The sequence below is a fragment of the Podarcis cretensis genome, assembly GCF_951804945.1.
Source record: "Podarcis cretensis genome assembly, chromosome: 2".
Taxonomy (NCBI): domain Eukaryota; kingdom Metazoa; phylum Chordata; class Lepidosauria; order Squamata; family Lacertidae; genus Podarcis; species Podarcis cretensis.
This window is the reverse complement of record NC_137171.1, coordinates 115,757,377-115,782,107: the sequence shown is the minus strand read 5'-3', so window position 1 is coordinate 115,782,107 and position 24,731 is coordinate 115,757,377. Positions and strand designations below refer to the sequence as shown.

The 24,731-nt window shown below is 47.8% G+C and overlaps 3 protein-coding genes across 5 annotated transcripts; all 3 read left to right on the top strand.

Moving 5' to 3' along the window:
• The first annotated feature begins 456 nt into the window (after nt 1–456).
• Nucleotides 457–8,907, top strand: LOC307208540 (uncharacterized protein). Of its 3 annotated transcripts, none has more exons than XM_079963215.1 (6): nt 457–572; nt 2,057–2,130; nt 3,888–4,014; nt 4,568–4,645; nt 5,766–5,879; nt 7,209–8,907. In XM_079963215.1, the coding sequence occupies exons 2-6, from the start codon at nt 2,104–2,106 to the stop codon at nt 8,612–8,614; spliced, it is 1,752 nt and encodes a 583-aa protein (XP_079819341.1). In that variant the 5' UTR covers nt 457–572; nt 2,057–2,103; the 3' UTR covers nt 8,615–8,907. The 3 variants fall into 3 exon arrangements, with proteins under 3 accessions (XP_079819341.1, XP_079819343.1, XP_079819342.1); XM_079963216.1 differs by having other exon boundaries at nt 501–586; XM_079963217.1 differs by lacking the exon at nt 4,568–4,645.
• A 4,575-nt stretch (nt 8,908–13,482) lies between these two features.
• On the top strand, nt 13,483–13,959 carry TOMM6 (translocase of outer mitochondrial membrane 6; the record flags this gene model as incomplete). The annotated part of the gene is made up of 1 exon (XM_079967147.1): nt 13,483–13,959. One exon carries the CDS (start codon nt 13,483–13,485, stop codon nt 13,699–13,701), a length of 219 nt encoding a protein of 72 aa, XP_079823273.1. The 3' UTR covers nt 13,702–13,959.
• A 2,593-nt stretch (nt 13,960–16,552) lies between these two features.
• Nucleotides 16,553–23,765, top strand: LOC307208981 (uncharacterized protein). Its single transcript, XM_079964046.1, has 3 exons — nt 16,553–17,178; nt 19,399–19,488; nt 21,334–23,765. The coding sequence occupies exons 2-3, from the start codon at nt 19,452–19,454 to the stop codon at nt 22,086–22,088; spliced, it is 792 nt and encodes a 263-aa protein (XP_079820172.1). The 5' UTR covers nt 16,553–17,178; nt 19,399–19,451; the 3' UTR covers nt 22,089–23,765.
• Nucleotides 23,766–24,731: the final 966 nt, after the last annotated feature.

The window sequence follows — 24,731 nt, the reverse complement described above, 5'->3', positions numbered from 1 at the left end:
CCTCCGTATTCAAAAGCGAGTTCACAAGGGCACGTTTAGTGCTCGGCGACCCACCAATGAGCCCCTATATCGCCTCTAACCAAGCAGCTACGGCAGGTACTCGAGTCCTACCCGCGCCTGCATTTGACACCGGGGACAACTTTTCACCAGCGAGGAAAGCGCGGCCACAACAATCGATCACGCACACGCGTGTGCACAAACACACGTGCACACGTGCCCGCATCTCCCCCACCCTTGCAATTTTTAGCCCTGTCAGGTTGTTAACAGGACACCCTGCAGGCGATCCTCCTCTGCTCGCCAAAAACAGGACCCTCTTTGTCCTCGCCCACGTTGTGGAGTAGAGAGGCTCCAGGAGAATCTGCTTCTAAGTGAGGGCAAGAGAAGGGGGCGCGAGAGGGGCGGGGAAAGGCTTCGGTTGCTGCTACTGAGCATGCGCACACTCCCTTTGAGCATGCTCAGTGGCATTTGGTCTTCGCATAGGTAAATCCGCGCGAGCCTGGAGGACTTGCTTCCTCTGCGTTGCAAAACGCTTCGCTCTCTTTGTCGCCGGGGCTGCTTCTTGGCGGGCAGAGGTAGGCGTCTGCTGGTATAGGAAAGGGGAATGGGGGGGGGGTTGCTGAGGCTTGCTGATTTTGCTAGGGAGCCAAGTCCTTGCTTGGATTGGGCCGCAGAGACATTCCTGTCTGTCTGTCTGTTTATGCAAACTCCCCCCCCCCGCTTTTTTAGTGAAAGTTCATTTTCTGGGTTCCTTCCATCGTCTCCTCCCTCTTTGCATTTCTTGTTGCTCTTGTTCCGGAGAAAACATGTGCCTGTAGTATGTATAAATCTGCGTCCATAACTGATGCAATTAGTAACTTGGCAGAGTTTGCTACCCTGAAACTTTATTGGGAATATTAAGAAGCCTCCAGTGGCACAATGGGGTTCGTGTGTCTGCCTGTTAAACGAGAGGATTTGTGGCTTGATCCCGCTCAGGGAAGGCTGTGGGCAGGATTCTTGCATTGCGGGGGGTGGGGTGGACTAGAGGACCCTATGGGTCCCCCTTCCAGCTCTATAATTCTATGGTTCTTTAAGGGCTCCGTTTGTTCCTAGGAGTCTGCTTTAGAATGCCATGCCATAACCCTATATCTTCCACCTGCTCAAATTATATTTAGATTGTAAAGAGTTAGGGCAGGGTTCTCCAGGAGCTTCTGGAGATGATCAGAGACCTCCTGGTGTTTGGAGATGGGTGAAGGATGTTGTAAACAAAAATCTGCCCTTTTTTCCCTTATGGGGTATCCAAGAGCCCATATAGAGTCCTTATGTAGGTTCCCTATTGGTAGGAGAAAATAACAGAGGCCAACCAGAGAATATTGAGAAGCAAAGCAGCTAGTAAGCCTGATCTTTATTGATCTGTTGCAACAGGGTCCTCACTCACCACACGCAGGAGGGAGGAGGAACCCAGAACAATGGTGTGCAAGACCGTATATAGACTTTTGAAATTGCCACCCTGTAGATCAAGACCACCCCCAGATACATCATACCTACATCACAGAAGGGGTGGTCTACAGCAGAAATCTTGAGTGAGTTGTTTACCTCCTGTCTGCCAGGTTATCTGTTAATGGTTACTTGATTGGATACCCCGGGGAGCCTGGCCAGTCTTTTGTAATGATAAATACTTAGTTCCTGGGCCAGGTCACAGGCTCACACCCTATTCATATCTTAAATGTGCCCTTAAGACAGGTTTTGTGAGGAAAGAGACAATGGGGAGGTTTCCCACTTTGACCTTGCAGAGAAATAATTGAGGTCAGTTTGGGAGTCAAAAATGGTTTCAGGTCGGTCTTCTTGTGCTGATCTATGGACCTGCTTGGTTGGTACACTTATGAACATTTAACATATGTCTAAGACCTCAAAATTCCTATCACACAGGCTGCTTGAAAGCTTTGCAGTACTGTATAGATAGAAGGAAGAGAGAGAGACAGAGAGACAGAGAGAGGGGGGGGGGTTAGGGGCCCAGCCATAAGAGAGAGAGAGAAAAAGGGTCACAGTGTTTTCTGAATTAACTTTCTTCCTCCCACAGGAGGTGCATAGTTCCCAGAGTCTTCTGCTGCATTGGCTTGACAAAGAATGGCTGCTGCGGTGGAGACAAACCAGGTGCGAGAATTGTTTGAGATAGCTGACGATGAGTCTCATAGCAAGTTGGAAAGTGGAAATAGCACTTATCTCGGGGGCCCTCCAGAAATCCTTTTTATTCTGTGTGCATTCTGTACCACTGTACAGCATTAAATACAGTGGTACCTCAGGTTAAGTACTTAATTCGTTCCGGAGGTCTGTACTTAACCTGAAACTATACTTAACCTGAAGCACCACTTTAGCTAATGGGGCCTCCCGCTGCCGCTGCGCCGCTGGAGCACGATTTCTGTTCTCATCCTGAAGCAAAGTTCTTAACCTGAAGCACTATTTCTGGGTTAGCGGAGTCTGTAACCTGAAACGTATGTAACCCGAGGTACCATTGTATTAAAAACTTGCCTAAACAGAGCTACCTTCAGATGTCTTTTAAAGAGAAGACAGCTGCTTATTTCCTTCACATCTGAAGGGAGGGCATTCCAAAGGGCGGGCGCCACTACTGAGAAGGCCCTCTGCCTGGTTCCCTGTAACTTCACTTCTCACAATGAGGGAACTGCCAGAAGGCCCTCGGTGCTGGATCTCAGTGTCTGGGCTGAACGATGGGGGTGGAGACGCTCCTTCAGGTATACAGGACTGAGGCCGTTTAGGGCTTTAAAGGTCAGCACCAAGACCAATGGGCAGACAAGTGGGAGGCTGGGCAGTGAGGCTGGCACCAGGCCTGCCTGGGAGCTGAAGGGGAGCCTTTCCACCATGCAAGTGTGCCCACTGCTGCCTCCCAAGGTAAGGCGCTGGCTTCACCTTTGGCCAGTCTCCGTTGGGCCACTAAAGCTGGGGGCATCCTCTTCCCAGGCCCCTGTGGGGCAGTGTGAGGAGGCACCTCTCTCTGGGGCAGGGGGGCAGATCAGAGACCAGGGGCAGTAGCAGCAGTTGCCTGAAGGACTCCCAAGTTGCCCTTTGGGGCGCCTCAGGGTCAATTTTTTATGGTATCTCAGTTGTACGGGTGTATGTATATATCTCAATTTTAACCCACAAGCTGTTACTGCAATCTGCTCCAATTGTATATTTTATCTTTATGAACGCTGTTTTTATTGTGTTATGTTACGTGAGCTGGTCTTTGACCGTAATAAATTACCTGCCTCTACCACCTTTATCTTCCAAGGAGTTCCTCCTCCCCATTTCACCTTCACAACAACCTTATGAGGTAGGTTAGGCTGAGAGACAGTGACTGACCGAGGTCACCCAGTGAGCTGCATGGCTGAGTGGGGATTCGAACCCTGGTCTCCCTGGTCCTAGGTCAGCGTTCTAACCATGATGTCACACTGGCTCTCAGATCCGTTGCGGGGAGCCTTTGGCCTTCTAGAGCAGGGGTCAGCAAACTTTTTCAGCAGGAGGCCCTCAGACCTTGTGGGGGGCTGGACTATATTGGGGGGGGGGAATGAACGAATTCCTATGCCCCGCAAATTACCCAAAGATGCATTTTAAATAAAAGCACACATTCTACTCATGTAAAAACACCAGGCAGGCCCCACAAATAACCCAGAGGTGCATTTTAGATAAAAGGACACATTCTACTCATGCAAAAACATGCTGCTTTCCGGACCATCTGTGGGCCAGATTTAGAAGGCGATTGGGCCGGATCCGGCCCCCAGGCCTTAGGTTGCCTACCCATGTTCTAGAGGTTGCTGAAATGGTGATGAAACTACAGAAAATCCATTGCACAACTCCCAGCTTTTAAGTGTGGCCCCAGGCCAACAGTTGCTTTAAAAGTTTCCTTCTTCTTTTAGGAGCCTGTGGCTTTTGAGGATGTGGCCATGTATTTCACGAAAGCAGAGTGGGCTCTGCTGGACCCAACGCAAAGAGCCACCTACAGGGACGTCATGCTGAATTGCTATGAGAATGTGGTTTCTGTGGGTGAGCATCCCTCATTTGAAACAATAGATCCGGCCACAGAGACATGCCCTCCCTTTCTGCTTTAAAACAACAACACTTGAGGCTGGTGAGGAGGGCAGGTGTTGCAGTGCGACCATTGGATTCTTGTGATATGCTCTACAGGTGGCTGCATTTGAAAAACATCTGGAAACTATAAGCTGGTCCAGGATGTAGACTCCTATACTTGACCATTGCCTTGCAACAGCTGGCAAGGATGGGCTGGTTGGATCTCAGGGGTTATAAAATGCCTCTTCGCAGCAGTAGGTGATTCCATGCGCACATTAGGAGGCAGATGCGTCACAACGCTTGCAAATGGTGCATTTGTGCAGTGGGGGTTACCCATGATCTGTGGAGGTCTCCGGAACGGAGCCATAGGATTGAACCCAGCATGGGCCTGATGCTTTAAACAATAACATCATCAACAATAATAATAATTATTACATTTTTTTTCTGCCTATCCCACCAAAGGATCCCAGAGTGGCAGGCACAAAAATCATAAGAAATGTGAACATCTAAACATAATTCCAATACACAGATGCAGACTGGGAAATATATCTACAGTCGTACCTTGGATCTCAAACGCCTTGCAAGTCAAACATTTTGGCTCCCAAACGTCGCAAACCTGGAAGTGAGTGTTTCGGTTTGCAAACATTCTTTGGAACCCGAGCGTCGGGTGGGGTTCCGCGACTTCCTATTGGCTGCAGGAGCTTCCTGCAGCCAATCGGAAGCTGCGCTTTGGTTTCCAAAAGTTTTGGAAGTCAAATGGACTTCCAGAACGGATTCCGTTCGACTTACTGAAAAGGCTTGTTGGTAGAGTAAGTTCTTCAGTAGGGTGCCAAGAAAATAACAGCCCCTGTTTACCATTTAACGGGAGGGAATTTCAAAGGGTAATAATAATAATAATAATAATAATAATAATAATAATAATATTTATACCCTCCCCATCTGACTGTGTTGCCTCAGCCACTCTGGGTGGCTAACAACAGAAACATACCGTATTTTTCGCCCTATAGGACGCACTTTTCCCCCTCCAAAAATGAAGGGGAAATGTGTGTGCGTCCTATGGGGTGAATGCAGGCTTTCGCTGAAAAAAGTTCCCGCCGGGCTCCCAAGGCTTGCGGACAGCAGCCTGCAGCCTGAAACCTGGGGAGCACAGCAGAGCATGCCCCGGGCTTCTGGCAGATATCCACAAGCCTGGGGAGACCGGCGTGACTCCCCACCGGGCTCCCTAGGCTTGCGGATAGCAGCCTGTTCTGGGGGCTGGGCTCGGGGGAAGCTCAGGCTTCCCCAGCCCCGTGCCTGGGGGGGAAATATTTTTTTTTCTTTATCCCCCCCCCAAAAAAAAGAAAACTAGGTGCGCCCTATGGGCCGGTGCGCCCTGTGGGGCGAAAAACACAGTAATTATCAAACATTAAAACCTTCTGATATAGGGCTGCCTTCAGATGTCTTCTAAATCTCCTTGACATCTGATGGGAGGGCGTTCCACAGTGTGGGCACCACCACCGAGAAGGCCTTCTGCCTGGTTCCCTGTAACTTAACTTCCCTCAGTGGGGGAACCACTGGAAGGCCCTCGGAGCTGGACCTCCACATCTAAGTGGTTTGAACTCACCCTGGGACCTTGTGGTGAAGGCTAAGAAATCTAACTAACAATAGGAGTTCTTTTTTCTGGTAACATACCAAAACAGCCTGTGTTTTTCCCCCACGCTCTTGTTTTTCCTTCCTCTCATAAGCAGCACTTCAGCCTTCGAAACCAGACCTGATCTCCGCCCTGGAGCGATGGGAAATGCTGTGGGCACCTGATCAGCAGGAACACAAGGAGCATGAGATCCCACCAGGCAGTAGCTCAGGTGAGCCATTTTGAAACAGAGGCTGGCAAGGAGCCATTCGGAGCTGGGCCAATCGCAGTGCCACGCTAGATCTTTATGCAAACCTGCAGGCTGCTTTGTGTTCATTTTGCACAATGTGCCCCTCACGGGGAGGGAAAGAGTGCTAAAAGTCCAGTGCTCCTGTTTGTCATTGAAATTCTACTCAATATTGATCCAGAGCAGATTTCAGCGTATAGTTAGCAGAGTAAAAGCTTAAACACATTGCAGGATTCCCAAAAAATAGACCAGAGGCAATTGTATTTCATTGGCACTGCTCATAAGAAATCCAGTTGCAGCAGACTTACCTTAAACTTACAATAACCTATAATAAGACTAAACCTTAACACTACAGTGGTACCTCGGGTTACAGGCGCTTCAGGTTACAGACTCCGCTAACCCAGAAATAGTACCTTGGGTTAAGAACTTTGCTTCAGGATAAGAACAGAAATTGCGCAGTGACGGCAGCAGGAGGCCCCATTAGCTAAAGTGGTGCTTCAGGTTAAGAACAGTTTCAGGTTAAGAACGGACCTCCAGAACGAATTAAGTACTTAACCTGAGGTACCACTGTATTTATATACAGAACACCACACCAGAAGGTCATGACCTTGACTGAAGAGATAAGAGAACCAGTTTAGGCCAGCTGTACTCAGCTTCTCGGAAGGAATAACCCAAACATCATGGACCACCTGCTTGTTTCTTTCATAGAGAGAAGCTTGCGGAATTAAGTATAATAGGAAAGATCTCTACACATCAGATCAATACTTTCTGCAGTAAGAAATACAAATTGACACTTTTAGCATTCCAGCTCTAGCCGGAATAGATTTTGGTCAGGGGCCCTACATGCTGCTGTTTTTAATAATTATAATAATAATTGTTTCAATAATAATTGCTTCAATAATATTGCTTCAATAATAATTATAATAATAATTGTTACTATTTTAACACACTTGGTTTGGGGCCCCCCAAATGTGGCCTGGCAGCATCAGGTGGGGAAGCAAATTAGGTCTGGAGATAATTAGGATGGAAGATTGCTGCAAGTCCCATGTGAGAACAGGGCATCTGGGCTGTGTATACCACCTCTACCCTCATAGCATCTTCACAACAACCCTGTGATGTAGGCAGGGATGCCAGAAGGGTTTGGTCCACAGTTTGCCCCCTTTCTGCTTCCCCCACACCATGCATAAATCATAGGTTAGCTGTGAGTAGCCCATGACTCCCAAGAAGCTTCCTTGATTTTTTTCCTGCTCCTCCTACAGTGTTCGTAGCTCCTTTCAGAATACACATTGACAGTTTCCTGTCTCATTCCAACAGGAGATGAGCAGGTGAGTGAGAATACAAAGAAACCTATTCAGCCGGAAAGTTTCGCCCTGGGGAAGCAAGAAGAGATGCAGTTGCAAAGGGGTGAAGAGACCCAGAGAAATGGGGAGAGCTCTCAGACCTGCCACAGAGCTGGGCAGCCTCAGAGAAAGCGTCTTGGAAATCGAAAGGCCAAAGCCGTTCCTGCTCGGAAGAGTAAAGAGCAAACACAAATCAAGAGCCGACCAAAGAAAAACACTCCTCCTATAGCCCCGAACAGAAAACGTAGAGTAGCAAACTCGGAAAAGTGCCCTGTCTGTGGGAAAACCTTTTGTAACAACAGTTACCTTGTTATACATCAGCGGTCCCACACGGGAGAAAAGCCATACACATGCTCGAACTGCGGGAGAATGTTCAGTTCGCCGTCAAACCTTCGCTCGCACGAGAGAATCCACACGGGAGAGAAGCCTCACTCGTGCGCAGATTGCGGGAAAGGTTTCATACACAAACGAAGCCTTCGTCAACACAGACGCGTCCACACCAGAGAGAAGCCATACGGGTGTTCCTACTGCGGGAAGAAATTTAGCAGCAAAGCACACGTTGCCAGACATGAATACATCCACAAAGATGAGCGGCCGTTCCAGTGCTCAGAGTGTGGGAAAGGATTCAGAGCGAAAGAGCACCTTATAGTTCACAAGAGGACACACACAGGAGAGAAACCCTACAAATGCTTGGACTGCGGCAGGAGCTTCAATTGTGTGTCTAACTATATCAGGCACAAGAAAACTCACGGAGGAGAGAAACCGCATAATTGCTCAGATTGCGGGAAAAGCTTCCGAAATAATTCAGATCTTAAATCGCACAGGAGAATCCACACTGGCGAGAAGCCTTATCAGTGCTCATTCTGTAGGAAGAGCTTTCGTTGCAGTTCGGTCCTCATAAATCACGAGAGAACCCACAGAGCGGAAAAATCATTTCCGTGCCCCGAATGCGGCAAACGTTTAAGTCAGAAATCGTGCCTTGCTAAGCATTTGAGAATGCATAAGAATCAATGCTCAGACTGTGGGAGGATCTTCGGCAAAAGTTCAGCCCTTCAACATCACCACAGGAAAAGACATTCAGGTAAGAAGCCGTACAGATGTTTGCGCTGTGGGAAGAGCTTTGACCGCAGGTCAGCCCTGATGATTCATGAAAGGATTCACACAGGAGACAGACCTTACGTTTGCTTAGAGTGCGGGAAAGCCTTTATTCAGAAATGTAAACTTGAGCGACACAAGCGAATACACACAGGAGAGAAGCCATATGAGTGCCCCCACTGTGAGAAGAGCTTCAGCGAGAGAGGAAACCTTCTTCAACATGTGAGAATCCACGAGAGGAAGAAGCCCTACAGAAGAGGTTCCCGCAAGATCACACGCCGTTGAGCACGACAGATTCCATCCAGGAGATAATTCCCATGACTGTTCAGGATGTGGGAGAATCTTTTTGGCCGTATTTCATGCCGCCTTAAACGTTCAAGAACAACTGTAAATAAGTTTTGATGGATGTGATCGTGGAAAATTGACTGGTATCGTTTTTTAAAAAATATGCAGGGATATAAGATATGCAAAATGAACCATGGAAAGACAAGAAAGGAAGACATTTATATCTTAAGTATGTAAAATGTTTATTTGAGATTGTAAGATACAAAATTTAATAAAAATCATATTTAAAATGAGAGAGTTTAACCCTTTCTCTCCTGTAGGGCTGCCATATGTCTGGATTTTTCTGGACGTGGGGGGTGGGGGTGGGGATTTCCGAAAGGCGGTGCTTTGTCCAAGATTTGATGGCTCATAACACCTGATTGGCTTTCTCAACACTCATGCTCATTGGCTAAAGCTACTGCATATTGTGTTTCCTTTTTCTGGTTATTTGGCTATAACTATTGATAAATTAAGTTAACTGGACAATTAAGTCCAGTTGCAGACAACTCTGGGGTTGCGGCACTCATTTTGCTTTACAGGCCGACGGAGCCGATGTTTGTCTGCAGACAGTTTTTCCGGGTCATGTGGCCAGCATGACTAATTCGCTTCTGGCGAAACCAGAGCAGCGCACAGTAACGCCGTTTACCTTCCCGCTGGAGCGGTACATATTTATCTACTTGCATTGGCATGCTTTCAAACTGCTAGGTTGGCAGGAGCAGGGACCGAGCAACGGGAGCTCATCCCGTCGCGGGGATTCGAACCGCCGACCTTCTGATCAGCAAACCCAAGAGGCTCAGTGGTTTAGACCCAGCGTCACCCACATCCCTTTTGATAGAATACAGATCACTGAACAAACTTTGTTGCATTACATGTCTTCATTAAATTATCTTTCCATTGATATATAATTTTATGGTATTACCTCCCAAAAAGTGGTTTTATGAGCAATCAAACCTCAGAAATACATTTTTCCCAAAAGGTTTCCACAATTTTGACTACTAGTGTATGTATGTGGTTCTCCCTTTCCCCATTTTATCTTCACAGCAACCATTTGAAGTAGGTTAAGGCTGGTTTTTTTGGGACGCGGGTGGAGCCGTGGGTTAAGCCACAGAGCCTAGGACTTGCCGATCAGAAGGTCAGCGGTTCGAATCCCCATGATGGGGTGAGCTGAGCTCCCGTTGCTCGATCCCTGTTCCTGCCAACCTAGCAGTTCGAAAGCACATCAAAGTGCAAGTAGATAAATAGGTACCACTCCAGCGGGAAGGTAAACGGCGCTGCTCTGGTTCGCCAGAAGCAGCTTAGTCATGCTGGCCACATGACCCGGAAGCTGTACGTCGGCTCCCTCAGCCAATAAATCAAGATGAGCGCTGCAACTGGACTTAATGGTCATGGGTCCCTTTACCTTTAAGGCTGGGTTTGCTCAAAGCTAGACCCCTGGCCTCCCAACATTTAGGCCAACACTCAAAACAAAATCCTGGAGAGATTTTTTAGAAGTTCTTGTTTAGAAACCAGCAGATAAATCATAGAAAAATGGGGCAACTTTGTCATGTTTTGGTGTAATAAGACAGGGATCTCCCTTTCTTTCCCTCTGTGTGTGTTTGTGTACATACACACACATATAAACTCCCAATTCTGATCAGCCCCCAGTCAGCATAAATGGCCTGGGGGGTGATGGGAGTTGCAGTCCAGCAACAAATGGAGGGCCGCAATATAAACCAAGCCGTATGAGGAATGGTTGAAGGAGCTGGGTATGTTTAGCCTGCGAAAGAGGAGACAGCGGAGATAGGAGAGCCATCTTCAAATATCTCAAGGGCTGCCACATGGAAGAGGGAACATGCTTGTTTTCTCCTGCTCTGGAGGGAAGGAGCTGAACCACTGGCTTCAAGTTACAAGAGAGAAGATTCACGCTAAACATTGGGAAAGACTTTCTAACAGTGAGAGCTGTTTGACAGTGGAATGGTCTCCCTTGAGAGGTGGATTCTCCTTCTTTGGTGGCTTTTAAGCAGAGGTCAGATAGCCACCTGTCATGGATGCATGAGCTGAGATTCTTGTATTGCGGGGGTTGGTCTAGAGGACCCGTGGGGCCCCTTCCAACTCTACAATTCTATGGTGCTTTTTTAAAAAAAAATCAATTGTGTATTATATAAAATACACATATAACTTCATATTTTTAAAAACCAGTTTTTATTGGATCTTTTAACAAACAGCAACAATGGGGTTAAGCCTGCCTGTAGCCCATACAGTCAATGTCCACATCAGTTTGACACTGCAAAAAGATGACAATAATCCAAGCTTACATGTGTATTTCTCCAAAAAAGGTCAGTTTTTTAAATAAAAAATATGATTTTATTTTGTTGTCGTTTAGTCGTGTCCGACTCTTCGTGACTCCATGGACCAGAGCACGCTAGGCACTCCTGTCTTCATGATTTTATTAAAACTCATAATACCACAAAATAAAAGGAACTAAACAAAAACGAAGAGAGAAAGAGAAAAGAAAAACACCAAAGGAAAGCCAAAAAAATAGAAGAAAAGGGGGTGGGAATAGAAGAGAAGAAAAATTAAAAGGACTTTCTTTATGACAGTTTCCATGCACATACCATAGGGAGCTGCACTCGAACATTCCCAGCTTTAGGTAAAGGTAAAGGGACCCCTGACCATTAGGTCTAGACGTGGATGACTCTGGGGTTGCAGCACTCATCTCACTTTACTGGCCAAGGGAGCCAGTGTACAGCTTCCAGGTCATGTGAGAGCAGCGCACGGAAATGCTGTTTACCTTCCCGCTGGAGCGGTACCTATTTATCTACTTGCACTTTGACATGCTTTTGAACTGCTAGGTTGGCAGGAGCAGGGACCGAGCAATGGGAGCTCACCCCATCGCGGGGATTCGAACCGACGAGCTTCTGATCGGCAAGCCCTAGGCTCTGTAGTTTAACCCACAGCACCACCCACATCCCATAAGGGAGCCGATACTTGACCCAAATTGATAAGGGCCTTGTAGATCAATAGAATAACTTCGAACCTGGCTCGGCAGCATGTTGGTGGTCATTGCAGACTTCTGAACATCAGGGTGATGTGCCAGTGAGACTCTGCCTACATCAATGGTCTAGCCAAAGTGTTTTCCATCTGTGGGACCTCCTAACCAGGTGCAAAATTACAGCAGACACTGCAATAATTGAATATCAAGGTTACTAGCAGACTCTCCAAGTGTCCCTATTTTCCAAGGACGTCCCTGATTTGGAGAAGCCATAACGGTTTCTGATTTGACCCCAGAATGTCCCATTTTTCCTTAGGTTGTCCCTGTTTTCATTGGAGAAATATTTGAGGGTATGGGGCTATCTGACCCCCGAAACGTCTGAAAAAGGTTTTTTCAAAAAATGTTTAATGTTTTATTATATTTTTAATTTACGTTGGAAGCTGCCCAGAGTGGCTGGAGCAACACAGTAAGATGTGCGGGGTATAAATAGCAAAATTATCATTTATGGAATGGGACGTCCTCATTTTCATTGGAGAAATGTTGGAGGGTTTGTACTAGCTCATGGTCCGAGCAAGACCTGGAAGGCTAAAGGTTCCCTATCCCTGTCTTAAGGAGAGGTAAAACCACAGGTATGGCTCCTTTCCTGCTAGAAACCAGGTGACTTCCCTCCTCAGTTTAATTCCTGCAGTTCTGAGCTGCCTCCTGCTTGAGAGTCTGTAGTGATTCTACTTTTCAGTCAGAATATGGTTATTCACCTTGGTATTTGATGGTCAAAAGATGCTTGGCAACCTTGAAATTACTCGTTATGAGGGCATGCAGTTGTTTTTTGATCTTAATATGCCCAGGTTTTTTAATAAAAAAAATGTGTTTAAAATACGTTTTGTACATACCGTATTTTTCCGTGTATAAGATGCCCCCAATTTTTGGGGACTCAAAATTAAGAAAATGCACTATGCACTATCTGCGTATGAGACTATATTTTTTCCTTAATTTTTGAAGTTTAAAATAAGGGGTTGTCTTATACACGGAAAAATACGGTATGTTTTTTTTTCAAAAAGTTTTGGTGTTTGCTGCTCTGTGCTCCTTTGGAAGGAAGGAGGGGCAGATAATATATTTTTAAGAAAATAAATAACAGATATGCACCCGGCTGGTTCTTTTTCACCAAACAGATGAGAGGTTTGTATTCTGCAATATATATAAATATATATTATACTACACTACACTGAAATGTTAAAATGTTCCTTTGATTGTCCTTGAATCTTGCCACCACCTTTGCCAACCTCTCCTGCCATCCTCTCTTTGAGAGCCTTTGTTCCAAAGGCGTCCCAACCTTGCTATCCCAAGGACTCATTCTTGACCCCTCTCACAACGCACACCCCCACAGTCCGCTGCTGGCATTTTTGGGGCACATGCAAGTGTTTAGTTAGTGGCATTATAGACTCATAATCCTATTACTTTTTACAAAAACACCCCTGAATAAGCATAAACACAGAACTCCCATGGACTGTGGAATTCTGGCTCGTAGCATATATATGGGTAAGTTAACATAACAAGAGCTGAGAAGAGCCCTTGTGCGTCGCTGAGGAGGTTCTGAAGCAGCGACGATGGCGACGGGTGGGCAAGCAGCGAGCGGTGGAAGCAGCTCCAGTGAGGTGACGCCCGAGGGGCCGTAGTGCCAGAGAGCCAGTGTGGTGTAGTGGTTAAGAGCGGTAGTCTCATAATCTGGGGAACTGGGTTCGCGTCTCCGCTCCTCCACATGCAGCTGCTGGGTGACTTTGGGCCATTCACACTTCTCTGAAGTCTCTCAGCCCCACTCCCCTCACAGAGTGTTTGTTGTGGGGGAGGAAGGGAAAGGAGAATGTTAGCCGCTTTGAGACTCCTTCGGGTAGTGATAAAGCGGGATATCAAATCCAAACTCTTCTTCTGGGGCTGGATCTGGGGCGCCTACCGCTTTGCCACAGACCGCAATGACTTTCGCAGGAACCTCATAGTTAACCTGGGTCTCTTTGCAGTGGGAGTTTGGTTAGCTAGAAAATTAACAGACATCGATTTGATGGCACCACAGCCTCCTGCATAGCAGAAACGATGTGAATGAAGACGATCTGCATGAAGTCTGAGTTCCCCTCTTGCTTTATGACCAGATGAATTGGTCCATCACTGTGTTGATTTACATGGGATGTTATCTGCAATGCAGCTTCTATTGAAGCAACTGGAGGCATCAGCATCGTGAGTGAAGGACTAGAGAAAACACTGAGGCAACAATTTACCGGTACATTTCTTTTTATCATGTTCACTTTACTTGCTTGGGAGCACTATTGAGTACAATTAATGTACAGTGGTACCTTAGGGACGCAGGTGGCGCTGTGGGTTAAAGCCTCAGCGCCTAGGGCTTGCCGATCGAAAGGTCGGCGGTTCGAATCCCTGCGGCGGGGTGCGCTCCCGCTGCTCGGTCCCAGCGCCTGCCAACCTAGCAGTTCGAAAGCACCTCCGGGTGCAAGTAGATAAATAGGGCCGCTTACCAGCGGGAAGGTAAACGGCGTTTCCGTGTGCGGCTCTGGCTCGCCAGAGCAGCGATGTCACGCTGGCCACGTGACCCGGAAGTGTCTCCGGACAGCGCTGGCCCCTGGCCTCTTAAGTGAGATGGGCGCACAACCCCAGAGTCTGTCAAGACTGGCCCGTACGGGCAGGGGTACCTTTACCTTTACCATTTACCTCGGGTTAAGAACTTAATTCGTTCTGGAGGTCCGTTCTTAACCTGAAACTGTACTTAACCTGAGGAACCACTTTAGCTAATGGGGCCTCCCGCTGCCGCCATGCACAATTTCTGTTCTCATCCTGAACTGTTAACGGAAAAATCCGAGGGCTCCCTTGGACAAAAACAAAGACACCAACCAGGATAACTTGGAGCAAAACAGCAGCCTGTAGGCTTAGCCTTTATTGAACTGTTGCAACAGGGTGCCCCTCTCACTTGCAGGAGAGAGGAAGGACAAAGAAAATGGTGTAAAAGACCTTATAAAGACTTGAAATTGCCACCCTGGCGCTGTGGGTTAAAGCCGCAGCGCCTAGGGCTTGCCGATCGAAAGGTCGGCGGTTCGAATCCCTGTGGCGGGGTGCGCTCCCGCTGCTCGGTCCCAGCGCCTGCCAACCTAGCAGTTTGAAAGCACCTCCGGGTGCAAGTAGATAAATAGGGACCGCTTACCAGCGGGAAGGTAAACGGCGTTTCCGTGCGCTGCTCTCACATGACCTGGAAGCTGTACACTGGCTCCCTTGGCCAGTAAAGTGAGATGAGTGCTGCAACCCCAGAGTCATCCACGTCTAGACCTAATGGTCAGGGGTCCCTTTACCTTTACCTAAAGCTGGGAATGTGTGCGGCTCTGGCTCTGGCTCTGGCTCTGGCCAGAGCAGCGATGTCACGCTGGCCACGTGACCCGGAAGTGTCTCCGGACAGCGCTGGCCCCTGGCCTCTTAAGTGAGATGGGCGCACAACCCCAGAGTCTGTCAAGACTGGCCCGTACGGGCAGGGGTACCTTTACCTTTACCTTTACCTAGATCAAGACCACCCCCAGAAACATACATCACAGAAAGGAGGGGTTGAGGGAGGAGTTGTGATGGTAACCTGAGTGTTCTGTCACCTGGCTGGTTCCCCCTTTCCCCCTCCCCATGAGTACTTTCCAGGTGACAGAGGGGAGTTTGCAGTTTCCTGCCCCCAGAGGGAAGGGCTGATTATTGTCCTTTGTTCCAGTCCGTGCTGAATCCACTCCCATATGCAAGTTCTTTGTGATCTTGATGGTCTTCTGTCTAGGACCATCAGGGTTGGCATAGCAACTGGGCAGGGCACCTGTGTATGTACTGGTATGCTCAAGGATTATGGCTGCCCTGTATCAAACCTTTCCCATTTTGTAGTCCTTCCTTCATGGAGTAAACTAAAAATGGAACAGTGCAAATCCGATGTATGGCTGATTTTCTATGAATTTATAACAGAAGGGTATGTAGTGTATGAGTGTGAGTGTGTGTGAAGTTTGTACAAACTGAATGATTTGGGGGGGGGGTTCCTGCTACAGTTGCAAAATTCTTAATCTGAGGTACTATTTCTGGGTTAGTGGAGTCTGTAACCTGAAGCGGCTGTAACCTGAAGTACCATTGTAGTACCTTCTGTTCTATTTTTGCCAGAAAATATAAGTTCTTTTGCAGATGGAATCAACTTCTGTACCAAGAGTTTAACAGATTCTGAAGTGTGAAATAAAGACATGCCAATGAAAAAAGAAAAGAAAAAAACCCATAACAAGAGCTAGCGAGGGTCGGAAGCAAAATAATCTGTTTACTGAGAATTGGAGCAGTTTTGTTATGTATCACAGCAACAGCTGAAGGAAAGATGCAGCCCTTGGCGGTTTGTTGTAAAGTGCATTATTCCAGAAGGAAAAACAAAAAAAATTCCTTCCAGTAGCACCTTAAAGACCAACTAAGTTAGTTCTTGGTATGAGCTTTCGTGTGCATGCACACTTCTTCAGATACACTGAAACAGAAGTCACCAGACCCTTCTATATAGTGAGAAGGTGGGGAGGGGTATTACTCAGAAGGGTGGTGGGAATGGGTGATTGGCAGATAGCTGTGATGAGCCTGTTGACGACTCTTAACGACTGCAATAGGTCTTACAGGGGTATTCTGAGTAATACCCCTCCCCACCTTCTCACTATATAGAAGGGTCTGGTAACTTCTGTTTCAGTGTATCTGAAGAAGTGTGCATGCACACAAAAGCTCATACCAAGAACTAACTTAGTTGGTCTTTAAGGTGCTACTGGAAGGAATTTTTTTTGTTTTGACTATGGCAGACCAACACGGCTACCTATCTGTATCCAGAAGGAAAGACTGCCTTTGTCTTAGAATTTATGTGCTGTATCCACCTCTTAAATACAAAGAAAGCAATTGATAAGCATGGATGAATAAAAAAAAAATGTGGCAATGACCAGGATGACAGTCTTTCCCAACCTGGTGCCTTCAGGCTAGCTTGGAGGACGCATCCCAACTGGCCCCAAGGCGTCTCTTTTCAAAACCTCCTTCCAGCCTCCCTCATCCATGCGCTCAAACAGCAGATTGGTGAGGGCTTCGCCTTGCCCATCTTCTGGCTTGGCTTCAACCACATGATGGGAAGCGGAAAGAAAAGGAAAACCCGCCTTTGGAAGCGGGAGGAGGGGTGGGAATAGCAACCCGCAAAACCCAGCACAACAATAAGGGGGAAGCGAGCGAGGCTTCTTTGCGTTCCTCCAGCCACCCGCTCCTTTAAAAAGCTCCAGCTGCGCCCTCGTCCAACCCATAAGCTCCCTTCGCGGGCTCCGCATTCCGAGCACGCAGCCGCGGTTCTTTCAAATGAATGCAGGTGCGCACCACCTGGACGGCGGCGAGGATGGAGCCTGGTGCGCGCGCCGGAGATTCGTGTTAACTGATTGACGCAGGGTAGAAAGTACGTGTGATAGTCAAGAGTGTCAACGAGCTGCTGGTCGAGGAGAAGAAGAAATCTGCCCGAGAGGGGCGATCTTAAGGTCTGCTGTCTGAACAGGTAAGAAGAAAGGCTTTTAAGAGCGATGGAGTGGCGCCAGGTGCGATTCCCGGCATCTCCAGGTGAGGCTGCCGGGAGAGACACCTGCCTAAAACCTTGGAGTGCTGCTGCCAGCCCAATGATCTGATACACTATAAGGCACATTCCTACTCTTGCATTTAAGAGATGTGTAGAGCTGATAATGGGACGCGGGTGGTGCTGTGGGTTAAACCACAGAGCCCAGGACTTGCTGATCAGAAGGTCGGCGGTTTGAATCCCTGTGACGGGGTGAGCTCCTGTTGCTCAGTCCCTGCTCCTGCCAACTTAGCAGTTCGAAAGCACGTCAAAGTGCAAGTAGATAAATGCGTACCGCTCCAGCGGGAAGGTAAACGGCGTTTCCGTGCGCTGCTCTGGTTCGCCAGAAGCGGCTTAGTCATGCTGGCCACATGACCCGGAAGCTGTACGCCGGCTCCCTCCGCCAATAAAGCGAGATGAGCGTCGCAACCCCAGAGTCATCCACGACTGGACTTAATGGTCAGGGGTCCCTTTACCTTTACCTTTAGAGCTGATAATTTTCCACAGGTGTAGCTTGCTAAAGGTGCAAGTCCCGTCCCCCTATTTATCTACTTGCACTTGATGTGCTTTCGAACTGCTAGGTTGGCAGGAGCTGGGACCGAGCAACGGGAGCTCACCCATTGCTGGGATTCAAACCGCCGACCTTCTGATCGGCAAGTCCTAGGCTATGTGGTTTAACCCACAGCACCACCTGCATCCCTTCGGTGAGGCTTACTTCCAGGTAAATGGGGTTCCTATTGCAGGCTCAGCCTCTTTACAGGATAATTATATATATATATAAAGCCTTCTACTAAAGAGATTGGAGAAGGAGGGATAGAGTTGAGGAATGGCTTGCCTTCTCTGCCAACCCACTGCCTCTCATGCTTGAAATTCCTGCTCTGGTATTAACATTAGCAAAACAACAACAACAAACCTATGGTTACGTAAAACATACTCAATAAACACACAAAACGTAACCGGCTGTGCTTTTGAATAAGTAAGATATACTATTCATTGTATCAGATTGTAGATTTCAACGGAAGTCTCATAAAGTTCAATGAAAAAAGCAGACGACCCAGTGGATCAGTTCATTCTTTAGTCATGCATAAGGTCCATACATGTATAAGTGTATATTCCACCTGTCTGTTCATAGAGTTGAATAATCCACATGAAGGGTTGTTACAGTTCCACAGAGTCCTTTCACAGACTCTAAGACAAGGATTTCCGGAATATTAGCCTTGTATCGCCATCCTAGGCTTCATCAGTAGAACAGGCTCTAGGTAATGCAAATAAATACAATATCGTAATCTCACACATTTTTACAGCAAAATTGATATAAAAAACCATAAACAACAATACATGCCATATGTAATATTACAGGATAGTGGATCTTATAGCAGCTAAAAGCTTCCAAAGAACCCCCTCTATCCATTTTTCCCACACGTTGAACTTTTTTTAAAAAAGCGTTTATTAATTTTCCAATAAGAACATCCAATTAACATATCAAATCAAATCCAATAAAAATAAAAAACTAAAATAAAAAAAGTCCAATTGTCTTCCAAATTGTAATAATTTTTTGTTTTGGCTTCCCACGGTCTGAATGCCACACATTGAACTTAATGTGCCTCAGTCAAGTTGGTGATTTTAAAATCAATAAAAATCAAGATGTTGATCAAGATACTTAGTGCTGTCCCTTGTGGTTTAAATCAAGACAAAGGATTTTTTAAACATTACACACAGCTTTGTCACGCTGGCCACGTGACCCGGAAGTGTCTCCGGACAGCGCTGGCCCCTGGCCTCTTGAGTGAGATGGGCGCACAACCCCAGAGTCTGTCAAGACTGGCCCGTACGGGCAGGGGTACCTTTACCTTTACCTAATGCCAGCATGGGCTATCTGTGACTGTTCCTTGCAGATGGCTCCCTGGGCTTCTAAGACAACTTTATCAGATATATGAAGTGTCCCCCTTTCTGGTTAGGGTGCTGCATATACCCTAAATACAGAGAGAGGAAAGGAAAAACAAAACCCTGTTTTGAGTGTGGAGGTCAAGTGTTGGCTGCTGCAATTTTAATCTGGCCAGTGCAGACTCCATGCTCAAACCCACCCAGAACATTTCCCCAAATGGGCTAATATATATTATATTTTACCTTTGTTTTTCTCCATGTGGGTGATGTGACTGCCCTTCCCAGGGGAGCAAGTCAGTTTGCTGGATTCATATCCAAGAGCTGTATCGGGAGACACCATGCAGGCAGATGATGGTGGCGACGCCATCTTGTTGGGTAAGGATGCGTTTGATAGAGCCCCTGGCTTTCTTTATAATATTTGTCATCAGCTGCATGCTTGCTTGTGGTGCATGTGGGTTTTCTGCTTGTATGTTTTTGTCCTTACGGTGTTTGCTTTTAAAACAGTCAAATAGCCCATATAAACGAGCCCACGAAAGTTACTAGGCTGCCACTTATTTCATTTTCTGCTATCCTGTTTGAGAGATGGCGAAGGATGTAAGGGCTCCATCCCTCCAGACTTAAAAAGAGTGTTGCTGGATCAGGCCAGAGGCCTGGCATTTGTACAGCATCCTGATCTCACAGTAGCCAACCAGATGCCTCTATGATGCCCTCAAGCAAGACCTGAGTCTCTGCACTTAGCTACATTAATAAAGAAACAGTGATTTGAATGCACTATAAACATGCAACACCAGATGGCGCCAGAGAGCAGTAAATTTTAAAATGTGATGTTCCATAGAGATTTTTTTCTTTTGTTATAACAATCTAATTTCTGACTTATTTATAGGTTTGTTTTCCTGTGTCTAGATCCTCCCTCCCTCCCTCCCTCTCTCTCACACACAGCCTCATGCTGCATTTCTGTGCAAGGCAAGGAAGTGGGGAAAGGGGCTTCCTCTCTCTGGTTTCCTGCTTGGCTACTATCCTGGGTGCAGAGGATCATCTAGCCCAACCCCCTGCAATGCTGGAATCTCAACTAAAACATCCATGACAGATGTCTGCATCCAACCTCTGCTTAAAAACCTCCATGGAAGGAGAGTCCACCACCTCCTGAGACTGTTCCACAGTCAAAGAGCTCTTAAAACAAAAACACAGTAAAGCTGTAGCATAAAAAACGAATTCAGGGAACTCGGGAAAATAAAAGCAGGTTTTGAGGAGTCACTTGGGGAAAACAGGCTACTGACGGTGGCTGCTTCATGACTAGCACAGCAAAGCACACTCCATAGTCCTGGGGTAATAGCGAAAAATGCCCAGTTTTGAGTCACCGCCCTATGATATTCTGTAGGGTGCGGTGCCACAGATAAAATGCCCAGACGATTGGAGTGGTCTTACAGGTCTAGGCAGGGGCCTGAAGAGGGCGGAGGAGAGGTTGGCTGCATGCAGACGCAGTCTCTGATTGCTTGGGGAAAACTCTGGAGAGGAGGAGACTTAGCTGTGGGGAGACGGGGGTGGTGGTTTCAGTCTCGGCAACAGATCCATGGGGGCAAGACCTACCAGGGACGGAATGCTGTGCTCACTAGGCCTGACACACTGCCTGGTCTGTGCAGATCACATTCCTACTAATGCAGTCATACCTCTTGTTATGTTTGCTTCAGGTTAAATCTTTTCAGGTTGTGTCCCACGGCGACCCAGAAATACCGGAAAGGCTTATGTTATGTACTGAAGTTCTCACCCTGGGCCAGCAGGGGGATACTGTAGATAGTTATGCAAATGAAGGATCGAAAGTGACGTTCAGTGATTGGATAGTTTTAGAAAGTTGCTACAGTAACGTTGTACTGGAGCTCTGTATAAGCAGGCTGACTGAGCCCTTCAGTTCAGTTCTGTTCTGGCCTCTGAATAAACAAGAGCCGTTTGAAGAATCGCTGTGTCGTCTGATATGTTAACAGCTTACTTCCGGGTTTCGCGGCTTGCGCATGCGCAGACGCTCAAAATTATGTCATGCGCAGAAGCAGCGAATCACGATGCGCAGACGCGGGTTGCGTTCTGCTCATGTTGCGAACGGGGCTCCGGAACGGATCCTGTTCGCGACCAGAGGTACCACTGTAAAGAGTTAACGCCGAACTTGCAGGGTGTGATTTTACTGCCCACTTGGCTCCTGACACCTGACGGCCCATTTCTCTGTTCCAGGCAGCGAGGAGCGTGGAAAGATCTACCCGGGAGAGAGCCCGCGCTACTGCCCCCTCTACGCCAAAAGCTTTGGCGGCACGCCGAGTCGCGAGAGGCCCGTCGCGGGCGACAAACGCTACAAGTGCACCGAGTGCGGGAAGGGCTTCAAGAAGCGGTCAGCCCTCCTGACTCACGACCGGACGCACACCGGGGAGAAGCCCTACGGCTGCGCCGAATGCGGGAACAGCTTCAGCAACAAGTCCAGCCTGACGCGGCACAAGAGGAAGCACACGGGCGAGAAGCCCTTCAGCTGCCCCGACTGCGGCAAGAGGTTCAGCCAGAGCTCCAGCCTCATCCGCCACCTGAGGAACCACACGGGGCTCCGGCCTTACCGCTGCTCGGCGTGCGGCAAGAGCTTCAAGCAAAGCTCCAGTCTCCTGGTCCACAGAAGGACTCACACGGGGGAAACCCCCTACAGCTGCTCGGTCTGCGGCAAGCGCTTCTCGCAGAGCTCCAACCTGGTGAAGCACGAGAGGATCCACACCGGAGAGAAGCCCTACGGCTGCGCCGAGTGCGGCAACACCTTCAGCAACAAGTCCAGCCTCACTAGGCACAAGAGGAACCACACGGGGCAGAAGCCCTACAAATGCCCCCAGTGCGGGAAGCGCTTCAAGCAGAGCTCGGGCCTGCTGAAGCACGAGCGAGCCCACGTGAGGAAGAGCCTCGCGAAACTTCCGGAGCCCAGCAAGCGCTTTGACGTTGGCGAGGCCTTGTGAAAACGCCTCGCTCTGTTGAGGAAAGGTCGAAAAGCATGAAGCTTGTTGGCGTTGAAACCGTGTGAAGTCAGAAATTGTGGGGCTACGGCCCTTCTGGAGTTCCTGGGCTGCAACGTCTGCCATCTCCGACTCTTTGGGGGTGGAAGAAGTTGGAGTTCAGCAACTTTTAGGAAAGTCACAGGTTTCCCCACTTCTGATACCACGAGTGTTCGGTTCAGGGCATGCAAGGCCTGCACAACTCTAGAGCCTGACGCCTAGCTAGATACTAGTCAAATGTCCTCTGCTCTCACAGTCCACACAAGGCTGACAAAATGGCCGCCACTGCTGACAGGCTGTGGTTGGTTGGTTGGTGTGTGTCGCAGGCCCGGCGGCAAGGTTTTCTGATGTTTAGCTCTCTTTGTACATGGGAGGATTCCCTCCTGGGAGAAAACTTTTAAAGCGAGGCAACTGCTCCTTACTCAACAGATAATTTCCCAATGAGGACCTGGAGAAGGGAGGCAGGAACCTGTTGCTGGAACCATCAGGCGATTCGAACCAGAGAATCATCAGCTTCCCGGTCCAATAAAGGATTTTGTTATCTTCTATGTTCTTAGAGTAGCCTTGTAAATAAAAGCCACAGAAGTTACCTCAGGACTGGCCAAACCGTTAGGCAGCATGAGGCGGCTGCCTCAGGCAACTAATTTTGGGTGTCATGAAAGTGTAGCAAATGGTCTTATGCTGTTGTCTTTTTACTCCCAGCCTTTGGTTTTACGCACCGTGACCTGAGAGGCTGCCATTTGTTCCAGCCGAAGCAGCTAAAATGGCTCAGGCCGACCCTGATATACCTACTTAAAAGCAAGTACACTGCAAGTCCGTGCTGGCCATGGAGGAGGGAAGTGCAATAATAAGAAACTTGGGTTTCTTCCCTCCTCCATGGTCAACATAGAAACCTAAGTTTCTTATCATTGCACCAAAGTGGACTAGCGGAGAAGGTATGAATCGCTCTGTTTCTTTCTGTAGAGCAATCTGTCCCTTCTCCAGTTTGCTTGTTTGCCTGCCTGGAATTCCCGCTCGCCTGTGGCGACCAGGTAAGCTCTTAAACACAAGGCTGCATCCGATGGAGTTGTTCACTGCCATGTTAAAAGCATTCTTAGTTGCCTCGGTTAGAGACGCTAACGGACGTCTTTGTTTATACATGTAAAGAATATTATTTGGTAAACAACAAATCCCTTCCCTGTTTATAGCAAATGGGAGACTAAAATTAACTCACACACTGGTATTTTCTTTCTATTTGTTTAAACGCATTTAAGGTGGCAGTCTGATGCACATTTAACTTTCCACCCTCGGGACTTGCTCATGAGTAAGCATGCATCGACTCGGGCCTTTCAAGTCTATTTCTTAATCACGGTTTCACACCCTTTTCAAAATTCTAGTGCTAGCCTTAATTTTTAAGCCTGAGCCTTAATTTTTCTGAGTAACCTTATCACTCTGTTGTTGTATCGGATGCCTCAGTAGATAAGAGGCTTTAATTTGGGTGTGGATGTTCTGGCTTCATGTCCTGCCCATAGGTAGCCTTCCTGTCTTGTCCAAGTTAGCCTCATTTAACCCATCTGGAAAATGGGAATAGCCCCCCTCCCCCGAGCCTACCTCACAGGGTTGTTGTGGGGCTGAACATAAATAAAGACTGTACACCCTTCACTCCTGCAACTTTACTTTCCTTCCAGCCCCTAGCGTGCAATAATGACAGCAGCTTTTTAGATAAATGTTGAGGTTTGAGGTCAGGTTCAAGCTGCTTCTCTTTGCTCAGTCGGATCCACTTCCCATATCCCTTGACTGAAGCAAAGCCAGAGCTTCTTGCTTGAGTTGCATACGGAGCCAAGCCTGCCCAAGCAGAGATATGAAACTAAAAAATTGAGCAATTGCAGCTGGAAAATTGCACCCTTTTTAGAAATGTAACGCTTCTTCAGGTGCATTGCTTTTAGGCACCCTCCTCTGCACCCAGATGAGGCTGCAAATGGCCAGAATGCCTTCGCCCTTGCCCTGCCTCTGCAAATAGCCTCTGCTTCCTTTGCTCACTTTCTCGACCCGGAAAGCCACTCAATGAGTTAAGGGAACAGAGTGCTGCAACTGTTTGCGTTCCTAGACAACTTGTTAGTGAGGGAAAGGAGGACTGCCAGCTACATTTCCCCCCTGTCGCGCCCCCTCCTGGCAAAGTGGGGCAATGACAGCAGAAAAAAAGCAATTTAAGAAGGATATTAACAAGCTGGGACATGCAGAGGAGGGCGACCAAGATGATCAAGGGTCTGGAAACCAAATCTTATGAGAAATGGTTGCTTGAGGGAGCTGGGTATGTATAGCCTGGAAAAGGGGAGACTGAGAGGAGATAGGATATCCCTCTTCAAATCAAGGGCTGTCAAATGGAGGAGGGAACAAGCTAGTTCTCTCCTGCTCTGGAGGGTAGGACACAAACCAATACAAGAGAGAAGATTCCTGCTAAACACCAGGAAGAACTTTCTAACAGTGAGAGCTGTTTGACAGTGGAACTATCTCCCTCCAGAGGTTGTGGACTCCTTCCTTGGTGGCTTTTAAGCAGAGGTCAGATAGCCACCTATCATGGATGCATGAGCTGAGATTCCTGTATTGCGGGGGTTGGTCTAGAGGACC